The sequence below is a fragment of the Botryllus schlosseri genome, chromosome 10, assembly GCF_051294905.1.
Source record: "Botryllus schlosseri isolate E-star chromosome 10, Bs_hap1, whole genome shotgun sequence".
Taxonomy (NCBI): domain Eukaryota; kingdom Metazoa; phylum Chordata; class Ascidiacea; order Stolidobranchia; family Styelidae; genus Botryllus; species Botryllus schlosseri.
The window spans coordinates 12467336-12489768 of NC_137245.1; the positions used below are offsets into that span (position 1 = coordinate 12467336).

At 39.9% G+C, this 22433-nt stretch overlaps 1 protein-coding gene across 1 annotated transcript in view; it reads right to left on the reverse strand.

The window, feature by feature from the left end:
• Positions 1-8347: 8347 nt before the first annotated feature.
• The window catches only part of LOC145448211 (uncharacterized), a 34621-nt gene continuing 20535 nt past the window's right edge, over positions 8348-22433 (reverse strand). Inside the window, exons 3-11 of the mRNA XM_080326566.1 lie at positions 16583-18025; positions 16061-16365; positions 14585-14689; positions 13921-14070; positions 12683-12763; positions 12446-12622; positions 12200-12389; positions 12071-12118; positions 8348-11836 (exon numbers count right to left, since the gene is read on the reverse strand). Of these exons, the coding sequence (XP_080182692.1) occupies positions 11565-11836; positions 12071-12118; positions 12200-12389; positions 12446-12622; positions 12683-12763; positions 13921-14070; positions 14585-14689; positions 16061-16365; positions 16583-18025 (2771 nt within the window). The 3' untranslated portion in view covers positions 8348-11564. The remainder of the gene's footprint in view (positions 11837-12070; positions 12119-12199; positions 12390-12445; positions 12623-12682; positions 12764-13920; positions 14071-14584; positions 14690-16060; positions 16366-16582; positions 18026-22433) is intronic.

Genomic DNA, 22433 nt, shown 5'->3' on the forward strand with positions numbered 1-22433 from the left:
TTGTGCCCTTCAAGCCATTTGCTTACAATCCCCTGTCAAATGTGATAGCTATTTCATTTTCGATATCGGCTAACAGCTGATCAGTGATCAACTGATCACTCGATCAGCCTATTCCTCAATTTATTTTACTCAAATTTCGGTGTTCGTCTGTCTGTATTGATTTTGATAGTGTACCATGCCGGAATGGGTCATGAGATTGCGTATGCTACTTCTCGATGATGTCATGTAACAGTGTACTAAGTTTACGGCTTTCATTCACGTATTTATGCGGTAATATATTTTTCAACGGCGATTTCGCAACAGACTTATAGACAGTAAGCCGTATGTATTGTGTCACAGTCTCCAGTTTCAAGCCCAAAATCTCCTATATTGTTCCGAGACCGAATTCCCTAGGCTGCTATCCTTAGTTCTTCAAAGACCATTCAAAATGATGTTTTGGATTCAATATGACAGGCCCAATCTATGAGATAACAATTGCGTATGTCTCCGAACTCGTTGACCTTTCCAGTTAGGCTTACGCAATCTTTCGAGTCTCGAGTCTCGAGTTCTAGTCATTTCTGCAGAAAATTAGTCAGGTCAAGTGCGAACACGAATCGTGTTGAACCTTTGCTTTCGTATGCCATATGCCAAAATTAGAGGTAAAGCGACTATGGTCCTTATCAGCCTAGAAATCGTCCTTTCATCCAATCATACGCCAGGTGCCACCGCTTTGATTGCCTATCACCTGGTCGTAACACACCAGGATCGTGTACGAAACACTTTCGGACGGGCTAAGAAAAACTAGGGCCAATCGATTTGTGTAATCTCTGCCGCGAAATCATAACGCATGCAGGATGCCCTGATGATTGATTCGTGGCATAGGGACGATTCTTAGTTCGTGTACATTTGGTAAAATAATCCTTTGAATAAAAATAAATGAATAAAACATTTGTTACCACACTTCACGTCATGGCTCACCGGCAAACCTCTCGCGGCACCTACGTTAAAATCACTGTTGTTAGGAAATTCGTGTAACCATCATAAAGTTACATTTTTACGTTGGAAAACGCCATTGCGACGTCATGTTGGTAAAAAGTCACTTGCAGCCCTTGCCCTACCCACCGGTATTGTCACGAACCCCCACTGTGAATTTGAAATTGTACATTAATGTAATGATGCGGAAAGTGAAGCCAGATATACAATTATACATGACCTAGGTTGACTATGTGCGGGGACTGCATTCTGGGACATTTGTCGACTATGACCATTCAATTTATAAAACAGGCTGCACTACAAAGTTCCGGATAAAACACTCACGGTGGTTTGTTGGAATTGCTTCACTACCAGAATTAATAATGCGAATCTGATTTCCCGCCACAACGTTGACCGAGCTGTTTATGATCCGTTGATTGATGTTTTCGCCGTCTGCCAACCTTACAGATCCTGAGACACGCGAGAATATTGTAATACGCCCGGTGTTCTGCTGGATACTCATTTGTAAGCATTTGTAAATACAAATACGATCAAGGAAACTTCCCAGAATGTCTTACTAATATTAGATTATGCAGCGCCCGAATATTATTATATTTCAATAACGGTAATATGAATTTATATGGATAATATTGAGGAAATAAATAGGAACTCAAACATTCCAGTAGTTACTTACTGCTTTCCTCGGGTAGGTTCTCCTTGCTTATGCGGGAATATTGGCAATATTTTGTAAAGCTCTTGACAATGAAATAAATGCGAGAGAAGAGAAAAATAAAGTGGGGCATGTCTTTAAAAACGCATTTTCACCGTGATTTTTTTAGTTCGAATATGGGTGATGTAAGCAAGAACATAGTGACGTGTTTCAGCAGGATATGTATGATTTGGAAAGAAGATATTGAGGGTGTTGAAGCTGCATCATGGTTGGGGATTATATGCTATTCGTCATACCAGCATATTTCTCAGTTCATAGACCCAAATCACGCAAACAAAACCTCTTCGCAATTTTTTTGAAGTTTTCCACTCTTTTATAATCTATGGTAGCCAACATTTGTGCATATTCCATCTTTTTGTTGGTGTATTTGAAAGTCCAATGAGGAATTATGCGCATTATTACAGGTTAATTTCGAATAAAACAAGAAATCAGAAAGAGTGACATTTCTCAAAGACTAGGGACACAATACATAAAAAATTTTACTCAACCTAAATTTTGCAAAATTTTGTTACATGGTGTTATTTTTAGTCCATAATAAAAGAAGATTCCTTATTTGACCGACGCAACTCACGCAAACAAAACCACTTCTGACGATTTTTAAAGAGTTGGTACTTGATGCATGAGTAAGCTATATTTGCTCATAATATTCTTTTCATTGGCGTTTTCTTACGCCCAATAAATAATTATTGTGATTAATACAGAGTAATTATGAATAAAATCAAAAATTAGAGAAATTGACATTTCTTCCAAATTTGGGACACTTCAGAAAAATTTTGGTATTTTTGTAATTAGTCTGGAATACTAAAACACAATACATCAAATTTTTCTGCCACTTAAAACTTTTGCAAAATTTTGTCACGTGGTGCGAAGATGTTGCGGGCCACATGCGTGCTGAGAACCCCTGTGTAGCATTTCAAATAGTGAATAAGACCGTGATCGCGTAGCTGTTAATGACGTAAGAATATAAGCTGCGATTGCTGGGGCTATAATGTTAGGAACGATCGTGGCCGAAGTCGCTTAACTGTAGCCTAGATTGCGCTATCGATTGTGCATGTAAATGTATATGTAAATTCCCTATTCAGCGTATGCTCTATACTTCCGCCTTTTACTCGATCATCATAGTACTCATATGCTATTTGCTAGTGCATATACACTATAGCAGAGGTCTAAAACTCAACTGTGCTCGCGGGCCAATTTCCTAGTTTCTGATGACGCCGCGGGCCGCAGCATCAATAATAGGGGTAGTAAATGTATTATTTCAAAGTAGGCCTTATATGACGGGACCTTGAAGACTGACTTACGCATAAACATCGTGAAAATTTAATTTACTCTTGCACTATTCACGCTTGGCACGAAAAAATCCCATTTTCAAATATTTGAATAAAATTGTTTTTATGCTGGGCATATTTTGTCAAAATAGTGAGTTATAGACACCATATGCGAGAGGGCAAAGGCATCATGACATCGTAAAAGCAGTCGCGCTATAACATTGCGGCTAGCGGGCATTTGACGAACCACAATTATAAGCAAAATGTGTTAGAGCTTATCAAAAATTGATCTGATAACAGAGCATTTGAGCTAATCCGGTTTCTGGTATAGTCCTGATAAGTAGGCTATTATTCATGTCATTGCCAAAGTCAAATTAAATCAGCGTTAGATTTGCCTTCGAATATTGGAACAGATCAAACATAATAATTATTGTACCAATGGCTTTGTTTCAAAACCTTTTAAGCGCTCGCACTCATTGTGCTTCCAATAAGATTTCTCATACCCCCTGTTCATTTTCAACACAATTTCTGATGGAAGACCTATCCACAGAAATCGCGCGTAACGCGCAGAATATTTTTTTTCTGGTGATAAATTCCACACTGCAGTTTGATCGTTTGTTGCGTCCATGGTCGTACCAAGTCATGGCATTCCGAGGCACAAGTCCTTCACTGATTATAGCGTTTTACGCGACTCCACTCGAGTCATTTTTATTTTATCACCCAGTCAGTCCGGACCCGAGTCATTTTAGGAACGGTCGCGCCCATAAGTCGAAATCACAATTTGCAGTCACGAACCATGTTTTATCATCATGAACAATACATATGATGTATTAGCTGATCTTCCACCGCATGCTAGCTTTCGAAAGTCATGCGATAGTGAAGTTTGATGAGTTTTCAGGTTTTTGAGTAGTTTCAAAGTGAACTTTAAGTTCTCAAATCTAAAAAGTGATATGAGGCAGTTGAATATATTGTCGAATACTTGAATCATATAGATATAAATCCAGAACCACACATTCCGAACCAACACGAACATTTGCTCACATTCCTTCATTTTGTTAGTGTGTCTGTACATCCAATAAGGAATTATGCGGATTATTACAGGGCAATTTTGAGAAAAACGAGAAATCAGAAAAAGTGACATTTCGCAAAGACTAAAGACACTTCAGAAGAAATTTTTCTATTTTAGCGATTGGTTTGGAATATACCACTTCAATTGGTGTCGTGGCTGCAGTGCGTAACTAACTGCGCCATTCGCTTCCCCGTCGCTTGTGAGCGACCTCGCCCTACGATTCGAAATCGGTCGTCTCGATAATTATTCGCACAAATCGGATTATCCAACAGATGTTTGCCGATGGCAGAATTAATGGCCTTTGATCGATCAGCATCAATCTTAAGTGGATGAGTTAAGGGTGAGCTTTTCACTGAGCGTGTTCTGATAAATCTGGGGACCGATTTCGAATCGTAGGGCGAGGTCGCTCACAATTCCATTTATGTGCCTTGGAATCAACTTTTATCAAAATACACCAACCAAAACTCTGTCAACAAAAGGAGTTCGTGTACCACCTAAAAATAGTACATTGAACGCTCTCTCTTTCATGCTGGTGACGTCATATTTTGTGATACGATTGTTGATATACAATGTTCTTTCCAATTCTCTACTAGTTGCTGACGATTACCCCTGACGAGTGTCAGCCGAAAATGTTCGGGTTCATTTCAATATGAATATACTATTTAATTGTATATTGAAGTTCTGTACCTCCAAGAAACTCTTCTAATAATGAAGTGAAAATTGCAATATATGAAAAAGGTTCACAGTGCAGAACCTATCAAGGTTCGTTTGTGAACACGAACCTCAAAATTTCCGAGGTTCACACACAGAACGCGAACGTGAACCTCACGTTCACACCATCCCTAGTAGGAAGTGCCGATTCAAGAAGTCTGAGCTATCGCGGCGGTTCCCTCAAAAATCACTAAAAAAATGACTGGCTGAACACATGTTTGTTAACTGCATACTTTCCAACACCAAACGGAACCATTGGTCTATTGCCGACGGCGACGACGACGAATAGGAGAAATATTTGCTTATGACATCACAATCAAGCAGCGTACAGTACTTGAGATAACATCGTACCATATTGCTCATTAACCTGTGCGTCAACCTGTACGGACCCATAAACCTGCCTTTGTGATAGCTAGCCATCGGCTCATTGTAATTCGGATCTGGTACACCCCTGTACACCCCATCCGAGTGGTACACCCTTTGCAAATTCTGGTACACCCTAGGGTGTACGACAACCCCGGTTGAAGAGCACTGCTCTAGTCTAAACCTAAACCTTTTTCGGCTATTTTTGGCATGCCCGGTAATAGTTTATGGGTGATATAGATATGATAAGTCATACAGTAATGGCGAGCACTGATTGACTTGTTTTACGAATTGTGGATTTGGAAACGTATCACGTATCAATTTTAAACCATGCCGTATAATGCGTAATGTGACATTGTCACAGTGACAATGGCAACAAAGAAGGTTCGAAATAAACTATATGGAAAAAGTGATTTCTTGTGACTTCAATTGCTACTCATACTTTGCCACATTGCCTTTATTTTGAATCTGGATAACGCATGCGAGGTGCGTAGGCAGTGTAATCGTGGCATAATAACGAACAGGCTTCAGGTAAATGAATTTCCTGTTTATTTGATACAGCCTATGGTTTTAGTCATCTCAAAAGCAAGTTTTATGTTTTGAATTCCAAGCGACCAGTCGCGGGCCGCACAGAATAGCTTCGCGGGCCGCACTTTGCCCAGGTCTGATATAGACTTTATCACTATACACTGAAATGTAGGGTTGGAATTAGCAATATGACGTCCCGTAACGTCACAAGGTTCACGTTCGCGTTCACACAGAACCTTTCAAAAAGGTTCGCGTTCACACGAACCTGAACCTTTCAGAGGTTCACACCATCCCGAGTGCGTACTAAACATGGGTACAGGATTTTTCCCAGAATCTACTTCACTACTGGCCCCCTCTGACCATACCATGCCCCGATTTTAAGATGGATCGGTTAAAGGGGCACTGCACTCAAAAAATGATGTGGTCTCAAATTGAAGGGCAAAACGAAAGAAATTTTTTGGCTGCAGCCGTTTTCTTCAGAACGCCACCGTAATGGAGCAGCAATTTATTGAAATTTCCAGAAACACATCCGGCTGCAGCTGTCGCGACTCCGGGTCATTTCTTAACCCGTTACATGGCACGATGACTTCATCGCCGCACTTGCTAGACGCGATTAGGCAGTCTCGCTGAGAACGAACTTTAGATAGTTGTCAGCCGATGTTATGAAGTAAATATGTCTTACACGCCAAGGCGGTCTAGCTAGATACGGCTTTCAACAGACGATGTTCAGTTGGGAGATTTATGTCTAAATCGGGCCTAGTGTATTCTATTTCTGTAGAACAGAAATAGATCAGATCATGTCCTTTTCTTATGTATAAAACATGATCATCACCAATCAGTGTGCCCCATGAACACTCAGAAATTCATAGCGGTCATAATTTGTTTTGAATTCGGGTTAGAGAATCATAAGCTGAGGGTATCGTAAAATTATGGCTGGGTTATTAGTAAGATTACGATATATATGTTTTTTGGGTAGGCTGAGGAGTTGTGGGTTCAGGCTAGGTTCAAAACGTTGGATTACGGTTAGGGATGATGAATTTTCCTACAGTTCCCGAACCCTAAACTAATTTTGAATGAATTAAACTTTGTCATGTTCATGGGGAACCCTGATTGGCGGTGTTCGTGTTATGGATAAGAAATAACTCTTAACCTGAAAAAACGTCTACGGTATTGTCTTGCTCTACCCAGAATCTTCATAATAAGTTAGTTCCACTTTGTATTGAGGATATACTTATACATACAAATACATTGACATGATTACAAGCAGCAATGACAAGATGTGCCGTTCAAAATACTGGACACTGACTACATTTTGGAACGTCATTTTTATGAAATACAATCGCAATAAATTTTTCCAACTATGGCAAGGTACTATGAGGAACATATGATGTGTTACGGGAGATGAAGGGTCAATGTAAACCAATTACAGTGGTGGGTAATGGGCGATCGGACTCACCTGGGTTTTCTGCGAAATATATGGTTTATTCATTTATGGAGGAGACGACTAGAAAGATTGTCCAAGTCTAATTGGTCCAAGAGACAGAGTGCTCAAGCAGTGTTGCAATGGAAAAAGTTGGCATGGAGCGTGCCTTGGATGCATTACTTGCTCAAGGTTTGTCGATTGAAACCGTCGTGACTGTCCGGGCACCAAGCATCAAGAAATTGATGAAGGGTAAATATCCATCAATCAATCACCAGTTTGATGTGTGGCATGCCTGCAAAGGTAACTGAATCCTGTTATTATTTGAATCTTCCTTTGCCTTGATAACCATTTCTCAGGACTGAAAAAAAGTTGGTGTCTCTGAGTAGGAAGAAAGGTATGGAAGACTTGGTACTATGGACAAGAAGCATCACTAATCACTTGTGGTGGTGCCGTCAGCATTGCGGCCAAGATAGCAGTGTAAGTCTGCATATCTACTATGTCATCCACCACATATTAATAACTTCTTATATAACGATATGCAATTGCAGGTGCTAAAAAGAAGATGGATATCTCTTCTGCATCACATCACCGGCGAACATGAGTTGAGGGAGAGACATATTCCTGCAGCCATGGCACTTTGACCAATGCCTAAGAACTAGATGGTTGCAATGCGGATCTCCTAGTTTCAAAGCATTAAAATCTTTCATAGAAAACAAATTTTTGATCCGGGATTTGGAGCAGATGACTCTGTTCAAACATACTGGTAATTTTTATGACTCGTCACATCTGCATACCTCCTCTTTACATCACTTAGGCCAAGGTGGGTGTCTGATTCCATATACTACTCCAAGTCGCTTCGACACTTTGCTATCCTTTCATTGTATCGCATTTTTGTGGTGTATTGAACTGATAAAATTGCTAATGAACCATTGATGATAACACTAGTTATCAGAGCGTGGTCAGGTCAGATCACTAAAGTTATCAGAGCGTGGTCAGGTCAGATCACTAAAGTTATCAGAGCGTGGTCAGGTCAGATCACTAAATTTCCAATCAGTAAATTTCACACCTTCCTTTTTTAGGAGCTTATCACAACGTTGGCATTGCACCAGAACCAGCTCCCCCTCTAAAGAGGAATTACTTCGTTCTAGAACTTCCAAATATCCCTGCGTGACATAAATACATCTTTGTTATTCTTTGCCAATGAGTTTGTATGACGTGTGCAGTGCTACGTAGGCAGCTTACTAGCTCAATTCAATTCTTCCAGTCACTAACAACTGCCCCCTTGTAATAATACCCTGGCTACATTCCAATTGTCTGGTATTTATTAAAAATGCACAAGAGTAAGCAAAGTAGTAATGTGTGAAACACCACCGCCATTGCTGGAATATAGAATGCGCACAGTTCGCTGTACACCATACAGTAACTGATTTGACTTATATAGCAGAGCCGCAGTGTTTTGTTTTCAATCACAGTTCGTTTTCCATCGGTCATTTGAAACCGACGTACAAGTCCACCATCGCCATCAATAATCCATTCCAGTATGTGTCGACAAGACACTAATTAAGCGAAATTGTTTGTTAGAAAGTCTTTTCTGCCAGGACCATGCAGCTGATTGTCATTATTCCAGTTTTTTTTCTGTTCGCTTTGAATAATATTTCAAAAATGGAGGGTAGTATATGTAGAACAAAATCGTCATGTTCTGTTATGCAAAGCGACCCTCCATTCCCCAGCAGCTCCATTATTTGTTGTATTTCCCTGTTGTATTACCTTGCAGTAAACACACTCATTCTCGTTTATCATGCGTGAACAGTTCAAGCAGCTGCACCGTCAAGTGTCCGAAGTTGACTCTGACGATTCAGAGACATGAGTTTGTGCTTCTAGAGTTGCAACGAGACGGGCGAATTCCTCCTCTAAATATTGTGGCTCGAATTGATACGGCAGCAGACTCTCACCAAATATCGTGATATCATCAAAATCTTCTACATCTGTATCTTCATCAACCAGATCTTCTTCCATACTAGTAATAATAATTTTAAGAAATTAGATATTATCTACGTGTCAAAGGAATTGCGTAAATGAACTGATGAAAACAAATAATCATTTGTGAAACTGAGAACAACATGATACGATAAAAATATTACACAACAATATTTGTACAATTCTGTCTACATTCGTTCTCGACTTGCAACTCAGTGGCGCTTCTTCGATGAACGATCTAAAACAAGCCAATGTCAACCGTACAACCAATACATGCTTTCCATGAACACGATAGACACTAGACAGGTTGTGCAGAGCAAAATGGAGATGAATATGGCCGTTATAGGACTGCATTCAAGTACAATTTTGTAAACATAGCTATTTTATTACAATATCCCATCTCCACATGGCCGTTTTCAACTGATAACGCCACAAAAGCTATGAACCGGTGACATGGTCGACATTGCAGATCCAGTAGTAAGGGGATTGCCCCATGGACCTTTGTGACGGCTTTGAGAGGGAGGAAGACACACTAAACCAGGGGTTCTCAACTTTCCACGTAGCCTATAACGGGCCACATTTTAACATCGGAAGACGCCGCGGGCCGCAGAACATTACTACCATGTATTTGTGGGCTACTGTTAAATTTAGGCAACTGTAGCCCATATTTACCAGCTGTATACGGGCGTTTAGTTAATTTTTATGCATTCTAAAGCATTAATGGATAGCATTCGTAAGTTTACAATTGCTGTTTTTGTGAGAATATGTATCTCCCTACGGCGCAAGTATAAATTCCTTCATGGAGCGTGCATTGCATCCATTGCCAAGTCGGTATATGAGAAGTGATATGAGAAGTCTGACGTTTATGGGTTCTTTCTGAGCAAACCAATTAACCCATCTCTTTTCCGTCCTTAGCTGGAGCCCTGCACCAATAGTTACAGAAGTCAGTTTTGTCAGGTTGATGTTTTACGCTGGTCCCCTCCCCACGTTTGCCTTTCCAGTATTTCTTCTGCAAATATGTCCACTCTGATAAAATGCACCCAGAAAATAAGCTATACAATGTCTGTGAAGTCGGTGGATTCGTTCAATGCTATGCTAAATTAGTCTACGACGCAACGTGTTTCAAAACATGCGATAAAAGATTAACTGACATTGATGCTACTCTTCTGGTCACGGCGGTTGAATCAGACAACTTCGAAATTTGTCAGGTAATGTTGCCTCGCTGCTAAGTTCCGGAAACAGCGAATATTCACACAATATGTTAAAGTTTTATTGTAATCACACCTTCTCTAGCAGATTTCTTGGGTTTAGCGATATTCCAATACGTCTGTAACGTCGTCGGCAATTTTAAAAATGCCTCGAAATATGGATCGCTGGGCTTGAGACACCAACTAGAAGCGTCTTTTCTAAGAGCAGGCGATATGTAACTCCGGAAAAAAGTTTTGTGTTATCATATTAATCTTCTACGCTTCGTCACGACAACAGTTCTTCAACAAATATGACTGATCGGTTTTCGATTTATATCTGAGAAAGCAATTTCATTGTTCCACGCGGAGTTACAAACCCAGTTTTCACCGTTTAATTTTCCCTTCCCTGTTCTTGTTTGTTCAAACCATTCGCGGTGAGTGACGCGGGATTCTCTTAAACCTGATTCTCTTAAACCTGAGTCCTGACGAATACCGATTCAAAACGATAACAATCTAAACTCGAGCATATATCAAGAGACCAGAACACATCAAAGAATGAGTATTCAATCGAAACAGAGGCGGTGCGATAAGTGAGCTAAAAGTAACTAAATTAATATGTGAAAATACCATGCCAGCAGTGATTGCGTTCATAGTGAAAGATGTTGCGGGCCGCAAAACAAACGTCTGCGGGCCGCATGTGGCCCGCGGGCCGCGGGTTGAGAACCCCTGCACTAAACTATCATTTGAAATTGGGCGAACAAATATGAACAACCCTACTGTGCAGTCAGTATTACGCTGTAAAATCACCGCCCAAAATTACAGCTGCTGTGTGAATAGCTTTGCATCAATATATAACTGTAATGGCATCTCAATTCTCAGTATCAGTCATCTGGCAAATATTATAGAGTCATAACAAGCTTCAGACACAAATCCTCCTGACTTAACATCGTATACGTTGGTTGAGCGCCGGTACCGTACGCTTATACTTAACGTAAGGAAACCGCCCTGGCGCGATACATAATTCCTTCATAATATCGGCTGATAACTGTCTGAAGTTCGTCCCCTGCGTGACTGCCTAATCGCGTCAAGCATGTAACGGGTTAAGAAATGACCCGGAGCCGCGACAGCTGCAGCCAGATGTGTTTCTGGAAATTTCAATAAATTGCTGCTCCATTACGGTGGCGTTCTGAAGAAAACGGCTGCAGCCAAAATTTTTCTTTCGTTTTGCCCTTCAATTTGAGACCACATCATTTTTTGAGTGCAGTGCCCCTTTATGCTATGTTACAATATTACCCATTGCAATGAATTCCCAATTCAAAAACATGATGACGCCGAGAGAAATATGAACACATGAAATTTATAAACCACCTTTGCGTTGATGACTTGCTGACCCATAGCTATTTTGCGTGATTTGGTTTCCAGCTGCAATGCTATCTGGGTCTTGTCTAGTGAATGACGAACGATGGATTTCTTTGCGTTCAAGATTGGGACCCGGTGTCTTGTGGACAGCTTCTTCACTTTTTGTAGCAAGTTTTTTCGTAATAGGTCTCCATCGGTTCTGGCCTGTAGCCCCAACTGAGCTGCTGAGCCCGTTATTAACGTGTTCGTCCTCATTCAATGTTACAGAGCCTTAATAGAATAATATTGCAAATCGCAGGTGGATGAAAGATTCATCACAACAAAATTCCACAATTTGAAAAACAGTGATACGGATAAATTGACAACATCTTTGATATCATCATCACGAAAACTGAACGTGAAAGGTCATTACCAGCATATCTTTCTTTTAATTTTGAACATGGCAGAAAGGTGTTACGAATTGGAATATTGGTTACATCATGAATTTGACAATACAAAACCTACCTGGTTGATATCGAATGGAAATTGCCCTCCAAGTATCGTGATCGTCACCTGAAAGCGAAAAACGAGTTGTGAACAGGATACCATATTGCAAAACAGACACAAGTATTCCGACAGGCAATTATTTCTCACCACATGAAACTTCAAACTCTGTATCATGAATGCATGAAATCTCCTGAACCTTTTCCAATTCCTCTTCATCTAACATTTCATTCTTTCGCCAATACATCAGCGTCAGCTTCTCACAATTTCTGATGAGAGAAATGATGTCCTCGAGTGAAGGACTATATAACCAGTCAATCACGCATCTGATGGATTTGATCTATGAAATAATGTAAATCAAAAAATATACAAGTGACATCATACAACGATTTTTACATTATTTTGATGACAAGCTTGCAATATACTTTGTATATCATACGCATTTCTAATGAGAAATATAGATTGAAAGTTTGCGTCGACACCAAAACTGGACATTTCCTTTCCATGTTCCAAAATGTCGCAATATTCTTCTGTGCAAGTCTTGCCTTCCACTTCAATATCCAAGAGTTCAACCTTCAAGAAAAACAATTAATTGTGAATAATCTGTGAATTCCATGAACCGCTGAAGCTAACCTGATATTTCTTGACATTATCTTTAATCAGGGACCAATCAATGTTTCTGTCTTGATAAGAATGAAAGAGCAACTTGTCCAACTGAAAATATTCGTGTTATCATCTAATAATAAACACAGTCATGATAGCGATTGAATAAGGCGGTGGCTATTCGTCGGGTACTCGGAAAATGTGGGCCTTAGCTACTGAATGGATTATAAGGGTGAGTTTGCCGGATACTAAGAATTAGAAAGTGCTGTGGTGAAATACCAAGATAACTTACGTACAGCTGTACAAGAGAGATTCGTGTATGCTAGATACAGCAAGAAAACGAAGCAGGGAACTAAATTTCAGTGTTTTGTTGAGTTTTGATCCTCTCTCCGCACAAGTGTTCCTAGTTAGCGGCAGAGATGGTGACGAATCGCACCAGGAGGTTGCACAATCGGTGGTTTCCAACCTTTTCTAGTCGTGACTTCAGTTCCAATCTGAAGATGATCCGTGGCCAAGCTCAAAAGGGCAGCACCTTTGCCCAGATTTACTCGGCCTATTTTAAACGCTGCTTACGTTTAACATCTTCCCGATCCCCAGAATCAAGGAGGACAGCGCGTTGCTCGAAGAAAAATTTCAATTCGCATACAACTGATTAAAATAATTTTAGTCATCTTGATTTACGCAATTTGTTTTGTCTACTTCAATCCTTCCAAAGTCCGGACCTTTAGGCATATTTTAGAATTCCCTCCAGGTGGCAGTTTCAACAGTAAAATTCCGGACATGTCCTGGATATTCCCGACGTAGGGCCATCCTAACATATGTGGTCCCTACATTGTACAGGTGTTGTAATTTTAAATCCAACCCCAAACTACTTAATAAAGTTTGTGGTATTATAATTTTATAAATTCCTATATTAGTGCAAAAAGTCCACAAGCTTAGCCTCTGAGTACGTACTGCAAATAAAGAAAAACTCTCCGAGAAGTCAAAGTGGATGAAAAGGCCCGATTTCGATCCAACTATAGATGTAAGGAAATCAAGAACTGACCATGAGATGTGGCCCGCCATAAGAAACCGCTTTTCATGCCCGGCGGTCACAGAAAAATCAGTGGCCATCAGTGTGTGGCCACGAGCAAGCTGAGACTACTACTGTCTTTTCCCAACATCAATCGCGGCCGCGGATGCTGGAGCTCATCCGAAGATCTTCGCGCCGTTTGTTCACAAAGACTCAATCATGAATAAAAATATTGAATTGAATCCTTGTAGATCACCTTGTAGAATAAAGCTTTCTCTGACATCAATTGTAAATCATCATACGGAACATGGATTTTGATAGATTCTGGCTCTAGAAGTGTTTTGAAAAACATGGTGATATTGAATCGACCAACGTTGAAGAGCCATTCGAACTCAAGCGTTACTTCCTGTGAATGTAGAAATATTTTAATACCCCACATCCACCAATTTTGACTCTGTGTTATGGTTGCTGTACTACAAGATTCATTTTCCAATATTAAAGAGCATGCAATCACAAAGGAAACACAGTGCTTGTTTATTTTGATCCAGATAATTAGTGAATATTGATTGCATATTATAGGGTCCTGCTCTGACATCATGTCGAAATGCGTTAGATGCAAAATTTTCATTAATTTATCACATATCATATATAAGATGAAAGGTCCAGATATATTCATACCAATGGATCTACATTCAATCATAATTGTGAAATATGCAATTGATTACGGAATGTTCTATGCTTGAGATCAACAAAATAATTACCAACATAATTCAAAATGGAAGATCTGTCTGTAGAGCTGAATCGGGGTGAGATAAAATGGGAGTTGATAAGAAGTTTGTTATTTTGATGTCGTTGTTCGTTTATGCTAGAGACAGGCCCACACTTTTTACTGAAATCTAAAATTACTCCTAAGATCTCACCTTTTTTCTGAAATGTCCGGAAATACCTTTGCCGCTTATAAGGATAATACCTCCTTCATTCAACAATTCAATGTCATGATTGGATGTTGTGGTCAATTTGAAAACCTGAATGTCACTCAGATATAAGGATGATGGCAATTGAAGACAGAAACGGTATGTCCAATTATGAATAATGTATTGCATCGTGATTAGAAATTCCAGACCATCACCATATTCACTAATATCTAGAAGGATAAATACCAGAAAAATGACAAATGCATCAATTTGCGTTATTTCCGCAGGTTATAAAGTTATAGTATTTAAATAATCAGTGGTAATAGGATTCTCTAATACACGCAGTAAGATACAACGAACAGACAGGAGGGTGTCGAAACTAGAAACGACCATGCGTTGTCGATCAATGCACATTGCACAATTGCACATAAACCTTGGCCAACTGGTATTAGTTTTAGAGGAGTTGCAGTCATTTGATCACTGTGCAAGACTTTCTTCATTAAACAAGAATGAGATTGTGGCGTCAAAACACCTCCGTGCCAAAGAGATAATGCGCATGACTTCAACATCGTTCGCAACGAACTAGGGTCACAATTAAAACAAATATGTTGAAAACATGGATCTCATTTGAAACATGTTTTTATTGTGTTTTTTTATGTCATGACGTCATAAATCTTTAATTGTGACGTCACATTTGATTGGCATTGACAATTGAAAATATAGGCGAAAAGGGCTTCCAACCACTGTCATAAAAAGGCCAAAAGAATCTTTAACCAGGACTAGGCCTACATCGTTATGCAGCTTGTTTACGGTCGGTGGTCTTCATAATCAGAACACTCATTCCGTATCAATGATCTTTATCTATGCTATAACTGTTGAAACGATGACGATTTCGAGGGCTCCAGCAACCCCGCATCGTATACGTCGACTATATTGGTTGCAAATCGTCAGTAGGCTCGAAAGTATTTACACAATTATGGAATACTTGGACAACCTTCGAAAAAAATAAATTTGTTTTTAATAAAGGATTTGTTTGAAATGCTGTTCAAAACTTGCATGAATACAACCTTACAACGAACCAATATGCTCGCATACGCCCCATATAACCACAATAGATTCTTTGCACAGATTTCAAAACTTGAATAACCCGGGGTTGATCGGGTACACAGCATAGCACAGCGCAATTCAAAATCTGATTGCCGTGTAACATTACCTACACTTTCTGACCCTCTACTATTCTCAATGCCAGGCAAGTGGAAACTAAAGAGTAATCTGTAGCCTACTCGAATACAATCGTGTCACTTTGCCAAGACCATTGTCATAGTTATTGTTCAATCGTAATGCAAAAACATAGTTTGATGGCTTGCTCTTTTATGCTTTTTTACATCACCACCATGTACGAAAGTTTACTTGATAGTGTTGTATGTAATAGTTATTGCATAAAAGCATTCCATCTATCGTCTTGTTTATTTAAATTCTCACTTGAACGCGATCCTTCAGATATTCAGCAATAACCTGCAAGTTGTGATCGTTGATACGGCAATTTCCTAAATTCAAATATTCAAGAAGTGGACTTCTTGCAATCAGCGATCCGACGACATGAGCTTGATCAAGACTTAATGACATCCCAGACACATCAATCACGGAAAGATATGCAGTCGTTTCGATGTTGTTGGATTCATAAATCACGGTGTATAGTTCCATGCGAGTGAAGCTGTCACTCTTTGTCTCGAGTTTCGAAAGGAGCGATCGAGAAAGAAGTTTTTGTTTCCTTGTCTGATCGGACACTATGATGCAAAAATAAGATCATTAATTTGAATTAATAGCTAGTGAAGAGTATAGATTTGCTCAAATCAACTTTTGGAAACTTATGCCAAATGTTGCGATGATTCCACAAATCTCTATGCTTCGTGGAAGCAGTTTTGGTAGAGTCCAAATAGATATGTTTTTCAAAACCACACGTATAGGCGGACAAGTGGAAGTAAGTTAAAGATAACATCTGACCTTCATGAAGCTCATTCATCAATTTTGAGAAGACCATTCCTCCAACGAATCTTCGTACCACAGACCAGTGGCTGTTATGCAGATGTTCCTCAGAAAATTTAGTGAACTCATTGAACTCCATTTCAGTAACAAAACTCGCGGCAAGAAATTCCTGCATACTTTGATGGCAGAAGAAGAATTTGAAATTTCCTTCCATCAAATGACGGCTCAGAAGGTTGTTTCCAGGAACTTTTGTTAACAGATCTTGAACTTTGTTTGCGGTGAGTCCGAAATGAGTCAAGTCTGTTTCTTGGAATATAACTCTTTTTTCTTTCATGCCTTGAAAAGCCATCGCTTTTAATTTCTTGATTATTGTCAAAATTTCTTCACGATTTCGAATGTTTTCGATGCTTTGAAGATTTAATACGATACGGTTGTACAATTCTGTGACTGTAGTGGGAGGAGGTCTGTTTGGGTCCCTTCCCATAACTATTGCCGTAAGGATTAAGAAAACGGGCACAGTAACAAGTTGGAGTAAACGCGGTGACATAGTTTCAATTGTTCCCCACAGTTCATTCCCATTGTCACCAAGCAAAAATATGAAAAGCTTCCGCGCATCTTGCAGAGTGAGGCCGTTCAACTCAATGATTCTCTTGGGTCGAGCCAATGCCGGTAACTCGGAGACTTTGAATTCACGCGATGCAACCAAAATTTTAACGTGGCGAAGAATATTGCGAGCTAGGATGTTGTACATGATCGTAGAGGTATTCCTCTTGTCATACTTTTTCATTTTTTGAAGAGTATTTTTATCAAAATTCCAACTCACTTGATCAAGTCCATCGAAAATTAATATAGCTTTCGTTTGATTATTGATCAACCATTCAAAAGCCTGGTCTGCTTCGGACTCACTTTTGTAAAGACCGTCAAATAAAAGTTTGGATGGTTTTATCGAATTCTTCTCTTTGACATATCTCAATTCAACATAATGCACCATTTCATGTTTGCGCGAAGACATATTTTCATTTGCAGTGACATAACTGAGTGCTTGCTGTGCTATTCTTTTAGTGAGAGTTGTTTTTCCCGAACCTGCTGATGCAACAATAGCGATAAACCCAACCTCGTCATCTGCTACTAATTCCTCTCTCTGTCCTATTGATGCCATAAAGTCTTTTAGTTCAATTACTTTATCTTCGCATTGTTTTTGGCAGTGAAACCCAACTTCCGCAGTAAACTGATATTTATAATCTTCAGTTCGAGGTCTATCAGAGCTTGAGTTATTTTCCGTCAATTCCAATCCATGATGACCTTTGTAGAAGGCACTGATGTCTACCTCTAGCATCTGTGGATGCACTTCAAAACCTGGTTCATGAAGCTTTTCAAGCTCGAAGTCTTCAAGGATGCGATCTCGTGTTATCTCCTTGGTATGGTCATTGACAACCTTTATCAGATGTTCTTCATTGATTTCTGTTAAATAGAGGTGTCATACTTAAACGAATATATATAAAATGGGCTGACACCAGCAACCCATTGGAGAGCTACCGACAGCAAAAACTCGAATTCGTAAGTTACATCGGAGGAAGTCTTAAGTTATGTAGAAACCTGTTATAGAATTATACTTCCAAATCGGGTTAAAGCTTTTATTTAGGCTACTTCGTAGCACATATGTGCCTATGAAAAGCGATATATTACTAAAATCGAAAAATGAAGTCGCATTAAATCGCGCGCGGTGCGAAGAAATTTCAAGCCTAATTTAAATCTCTCAAAATTTGGAGACAATTCGTAAATTCAATTTGCATGTCGACGGCCACCAACACATACTAATTGAATCTCGTTACGACTCTCGACGGCCACACAGATTTCCTTCCGTGGCCGCAGATTGGCCACCCCTGTGGCCTACGACGTACGCCGGCTACGTAATAACTTTGCAAATAAACAGGCATCAAAGTAAATACATTTCTGGCTCATCTTATACAGCCTATGGTTTCAGTTCACGCATTAACCTTCAAAAGTAGGTTTTATGTCTTTGCATATGGCCGCATTTGGCCCGTTCTGCTTTTGCCTGATCCTAATTGAAGTAAGTTGCCGTTAAGTGCGCTTATCGATATAATGTAAACTATTCCTTCATTACATCAAATTCCGACCATATTCATTTTCTAATCAAGCGTATAAGTTCTAAAGCAGGATTCACCAACTCAAATGTGCTCACATACAAATTTTTAAATTTTTGATGACGCCACTGTCAGCATCATCATTAGGGGTATTAAATGTATTTCGACGGGATTAAATTTCTGAATGAAAGTGAACCGACCTTGCAGACTGATATTCCACACACATCTTGAAAATGTGATGTTAATATTGTAGCAAAACACGCCTGACACAGAAAAATCACTTTTATAAGTATTTGAATAAAAATGGAGAGTAAGCATGAACTGTCAAAATTATAACATATAGACAACATGCGTGAGGACAATAGAATGATGTCATCATGAAAACTATAGGGTTATAATTCTGCATATAGTGGAGATTTGAAATGCCACAATCATGAGAAGAAGAAAAAGGAACTTAACAAAGATTGATCTAATATCACAGCATTTGAACAATATAGCCTACTTTAGGATTCGGGTGTAGGCTAGTCCAGATATAGGCCGGTGGTCGGGAACCATTTTTGTCCGAAGAGCCATATTGGCCCTATTTTTTCCATCTCAACTCCCAAAGAGCCATACATGCCAATCAACTATTACGTCCCAATTGAAAATTGAATTGAAAATTCGTGACGTCATGGTGGCACTAATTCGAACTCACTACATGGGATTCTCGTGTGCGCCATATTTTCTCTGTAAAAACTGGTATTTATTGTTCGAAAATAAAGCTCGAAACAAGAGGTAAGGCACAGACGGGCAAAACCTCACCATTGATAACGCAATTCATCGTAAGTAGTTTAGAATTTATCATAACTGATATTAATCGAATGTGACTGTCACACTGATTCCGAAAATCTAAATACTTGACTTCTTAATTCTCAGAGTATTCGGCGGTAGCATAACGCTGCGCTACACGCATACATTTTATCGCCGGCACTACACAGAGCTATACTTACCAATCAAGAACGTGGATAGCTATGGCGTTGTGTGTAATTCGAGTTTGTAATTGTGAATGTCACATCCACAACAGTTCATTTCTCACCGTAGATCAGGAAGACAATGCGTATTTGAAAACTGCGTTTTGAAATGGGCGTCACCATGTCTGCTATGCTCTTTGATTAATCAACGTATCGCACAAATCAAGATTTCGAGTCCGGTAAATGGAATTCGCGAGTGATACTGGCCGCCGGCGTGACAGTAACTTAAATTTGATGATATTGAAAAGAGGGGGTCCGAGACCTAAACCTGAAGACGGCATTGTCTTTACCTAGGGTTACCATATTTTGGAAATCCGAAAAGAGGACACTTTTTCAAAATTTTCAGACTTACAATACCGGAGGAAAATTAACCAACAAGTCGCTGCAATATTGATCAGTACAAAAATACATATTTGGCAAAGAGCCATATCTTATACCCAAAAGAGCCAAATATGTCTCGCGAGCCATAGGTTCCCAACCTTTTTCGACTCATCGCCCCCTTTTGAAGCTCCACAACGATCATCGCCCCCCCCCAATATTCGGAACCGAAAATGGGTATACAAATTGGGATCACCGGCGAGTTGACTAATAAAAAAAAAGGTCAACTTTTCGGCTCGACCTCGAAATTACACTTTTACAGCAGTCATTTCTCCAACTTGACTCCAATCAGGACCGTAACAGCACTTCGTCAGCCCCCCCCCCCCAAAAAAAAAACGTTGGTCTTGGGCCCCCATATGGTGATAAACCAAACCCCAGACCCCCTCAGTCAGTGGGTCTTTTGTCGCTACATATTAGCTACAACAATATTTTATCCTTTCCCTCCTCACGTTATCAGATTTACCGGTAGAGCTGAGTGTGGTGTGTTGCAAAAAGTAGGACCCCTAAATAATAATTCAGCATTGCATATATATGTATACATTGTATATATATCGAAGTTTTCGGTCAGCACAAGGGCATTCCTTTTCGGTCAAGGTCTTCTCGCTGCTGATCGTTCTGGCATACTTCTGGGAGTCGTGTGTTACATGACCTATAACTTCATATGTCTTGGTGCGTAATGGTGCAGTAATGGCCGACGCCGAAGTCTATATTTCCATAAATCATGCGTGCTTTTTTGGGGGGAAGAGTACCCCAAATCAAGACATATGACAAATTGAAATCACGCGCGGCGCGAAAAATTTTTGAAAAAGTTGGATGAATTTCTAAAACATTACTCTATAATTTATGTTAATTCACGAAATAATTTTGGGCCCCTTCGAGTTCACCCCCCCCCCTCAATTGGAGGTTTGAGGTGCGGCAGTTACGTTCCTGACTTCATATAGCCGTTTTAAAGCGCCATCGCCCCCTTCGTTGTTTTCGCCCCCTATCGCCCCCTTCGTCCGTTTTCGCCCCCCTATCGCCCCCTTCGTTATATTCACCCCCCTAGACCGCCAAATCGCCCCCTGGTGGGCGATATCGCCCACGTTGGGAACCGCTGGGCCATATTGTATTGATCATGTCATTGCCCAAGTCAAATTAATACATCGCTAGATTACCTTTGAATATTTGAACAGATAAATAGCAACTCCAATATAATAACAATATATATGTCAGTCATGGTAATAGAAATGTCAAATCCTCAAACAACTCATTGATATGACAGCGGCATAGCGTACCAGTACGTTACTCGATACCTTCAAGCGGCGCTAATAACATGGAAAAAGTTATCCTACCCCAGATGTAACTAAGTATACATCAAAGGGATCACGGAATGCCAATGGTTGCCTTAACGACTTGCTTAGATAGTGAAATCTCACACTGCGACCTTCTGACAGTGTTGCGACGACTCGAGTCAACTTTTTCAGATGACTTAATTACCTGGATTCGAACCACTCTGCATCAATGACTTGAGTTTGCGTTTCAGAAATATGGATTGACTATTGTGACTCGAAGCAAAATTTCCTAGTCAATTTCAAGTCATCAAGTAATCGTCAACCAAGTCGCGGTTATAGGTAGGTATGTATATGTTCTCGACACGCTGATCGGATTTAGGTGAGCAACCAGTTATTCAACGATTCTGCAGCCTGGTTTTACAGAGCCTTCGTAGGTATGTCACAAATAAATTGACCGCAAACAGAGTGATTAGAGCAGAGGTTATCAACATGCGGCCGGGAAAGTCATATTCTGCGGACCACGGCGGGATTTAGAGCCCGGAAAGTTCCGCAACTATGGACAAGCAAGATCACTACAATCTCATCTCATAAGCTCGTCCAGTTCAGTTTCATTATATAATACGGCCTCTCAGTAGCAGCAGCGTCATCTTGATGGCGAACAGGCTAACATAGAAACAAATGCCCCGGCTTGACGAGGCCGTACGTCGCAAACGATGACTGAACCACCAGCAACAATGCCGTATTTCTTTCTCTAATTGGGTGCTCAGTATTAGTGAATCTATGCTACCTAATGCTCTGAAATATCGTATAGTTTTTAATTGAGTTGCACTCAATCAATATAACAAGTAGGGCATTTTTTTTCACATGTCATAAAAGTCAAAATTACGTCAAATTGTAGCGTTAGGTTAACAAATGTCAAAATTGTTTACAAAGTTAAAACTTTTTTTGCAACCTGCATTCCGTTCGTATCGCAGATTTTGCACTGTCGGTGAATTTATCATGCGACATTTTACAGCTTGTAGCCTACTTTATACGCCTACCGTTGTAGACGGCCCATTGTCTGCTCATTGTGAATCATAAACATTCAAATGAAACAAATAGGTTG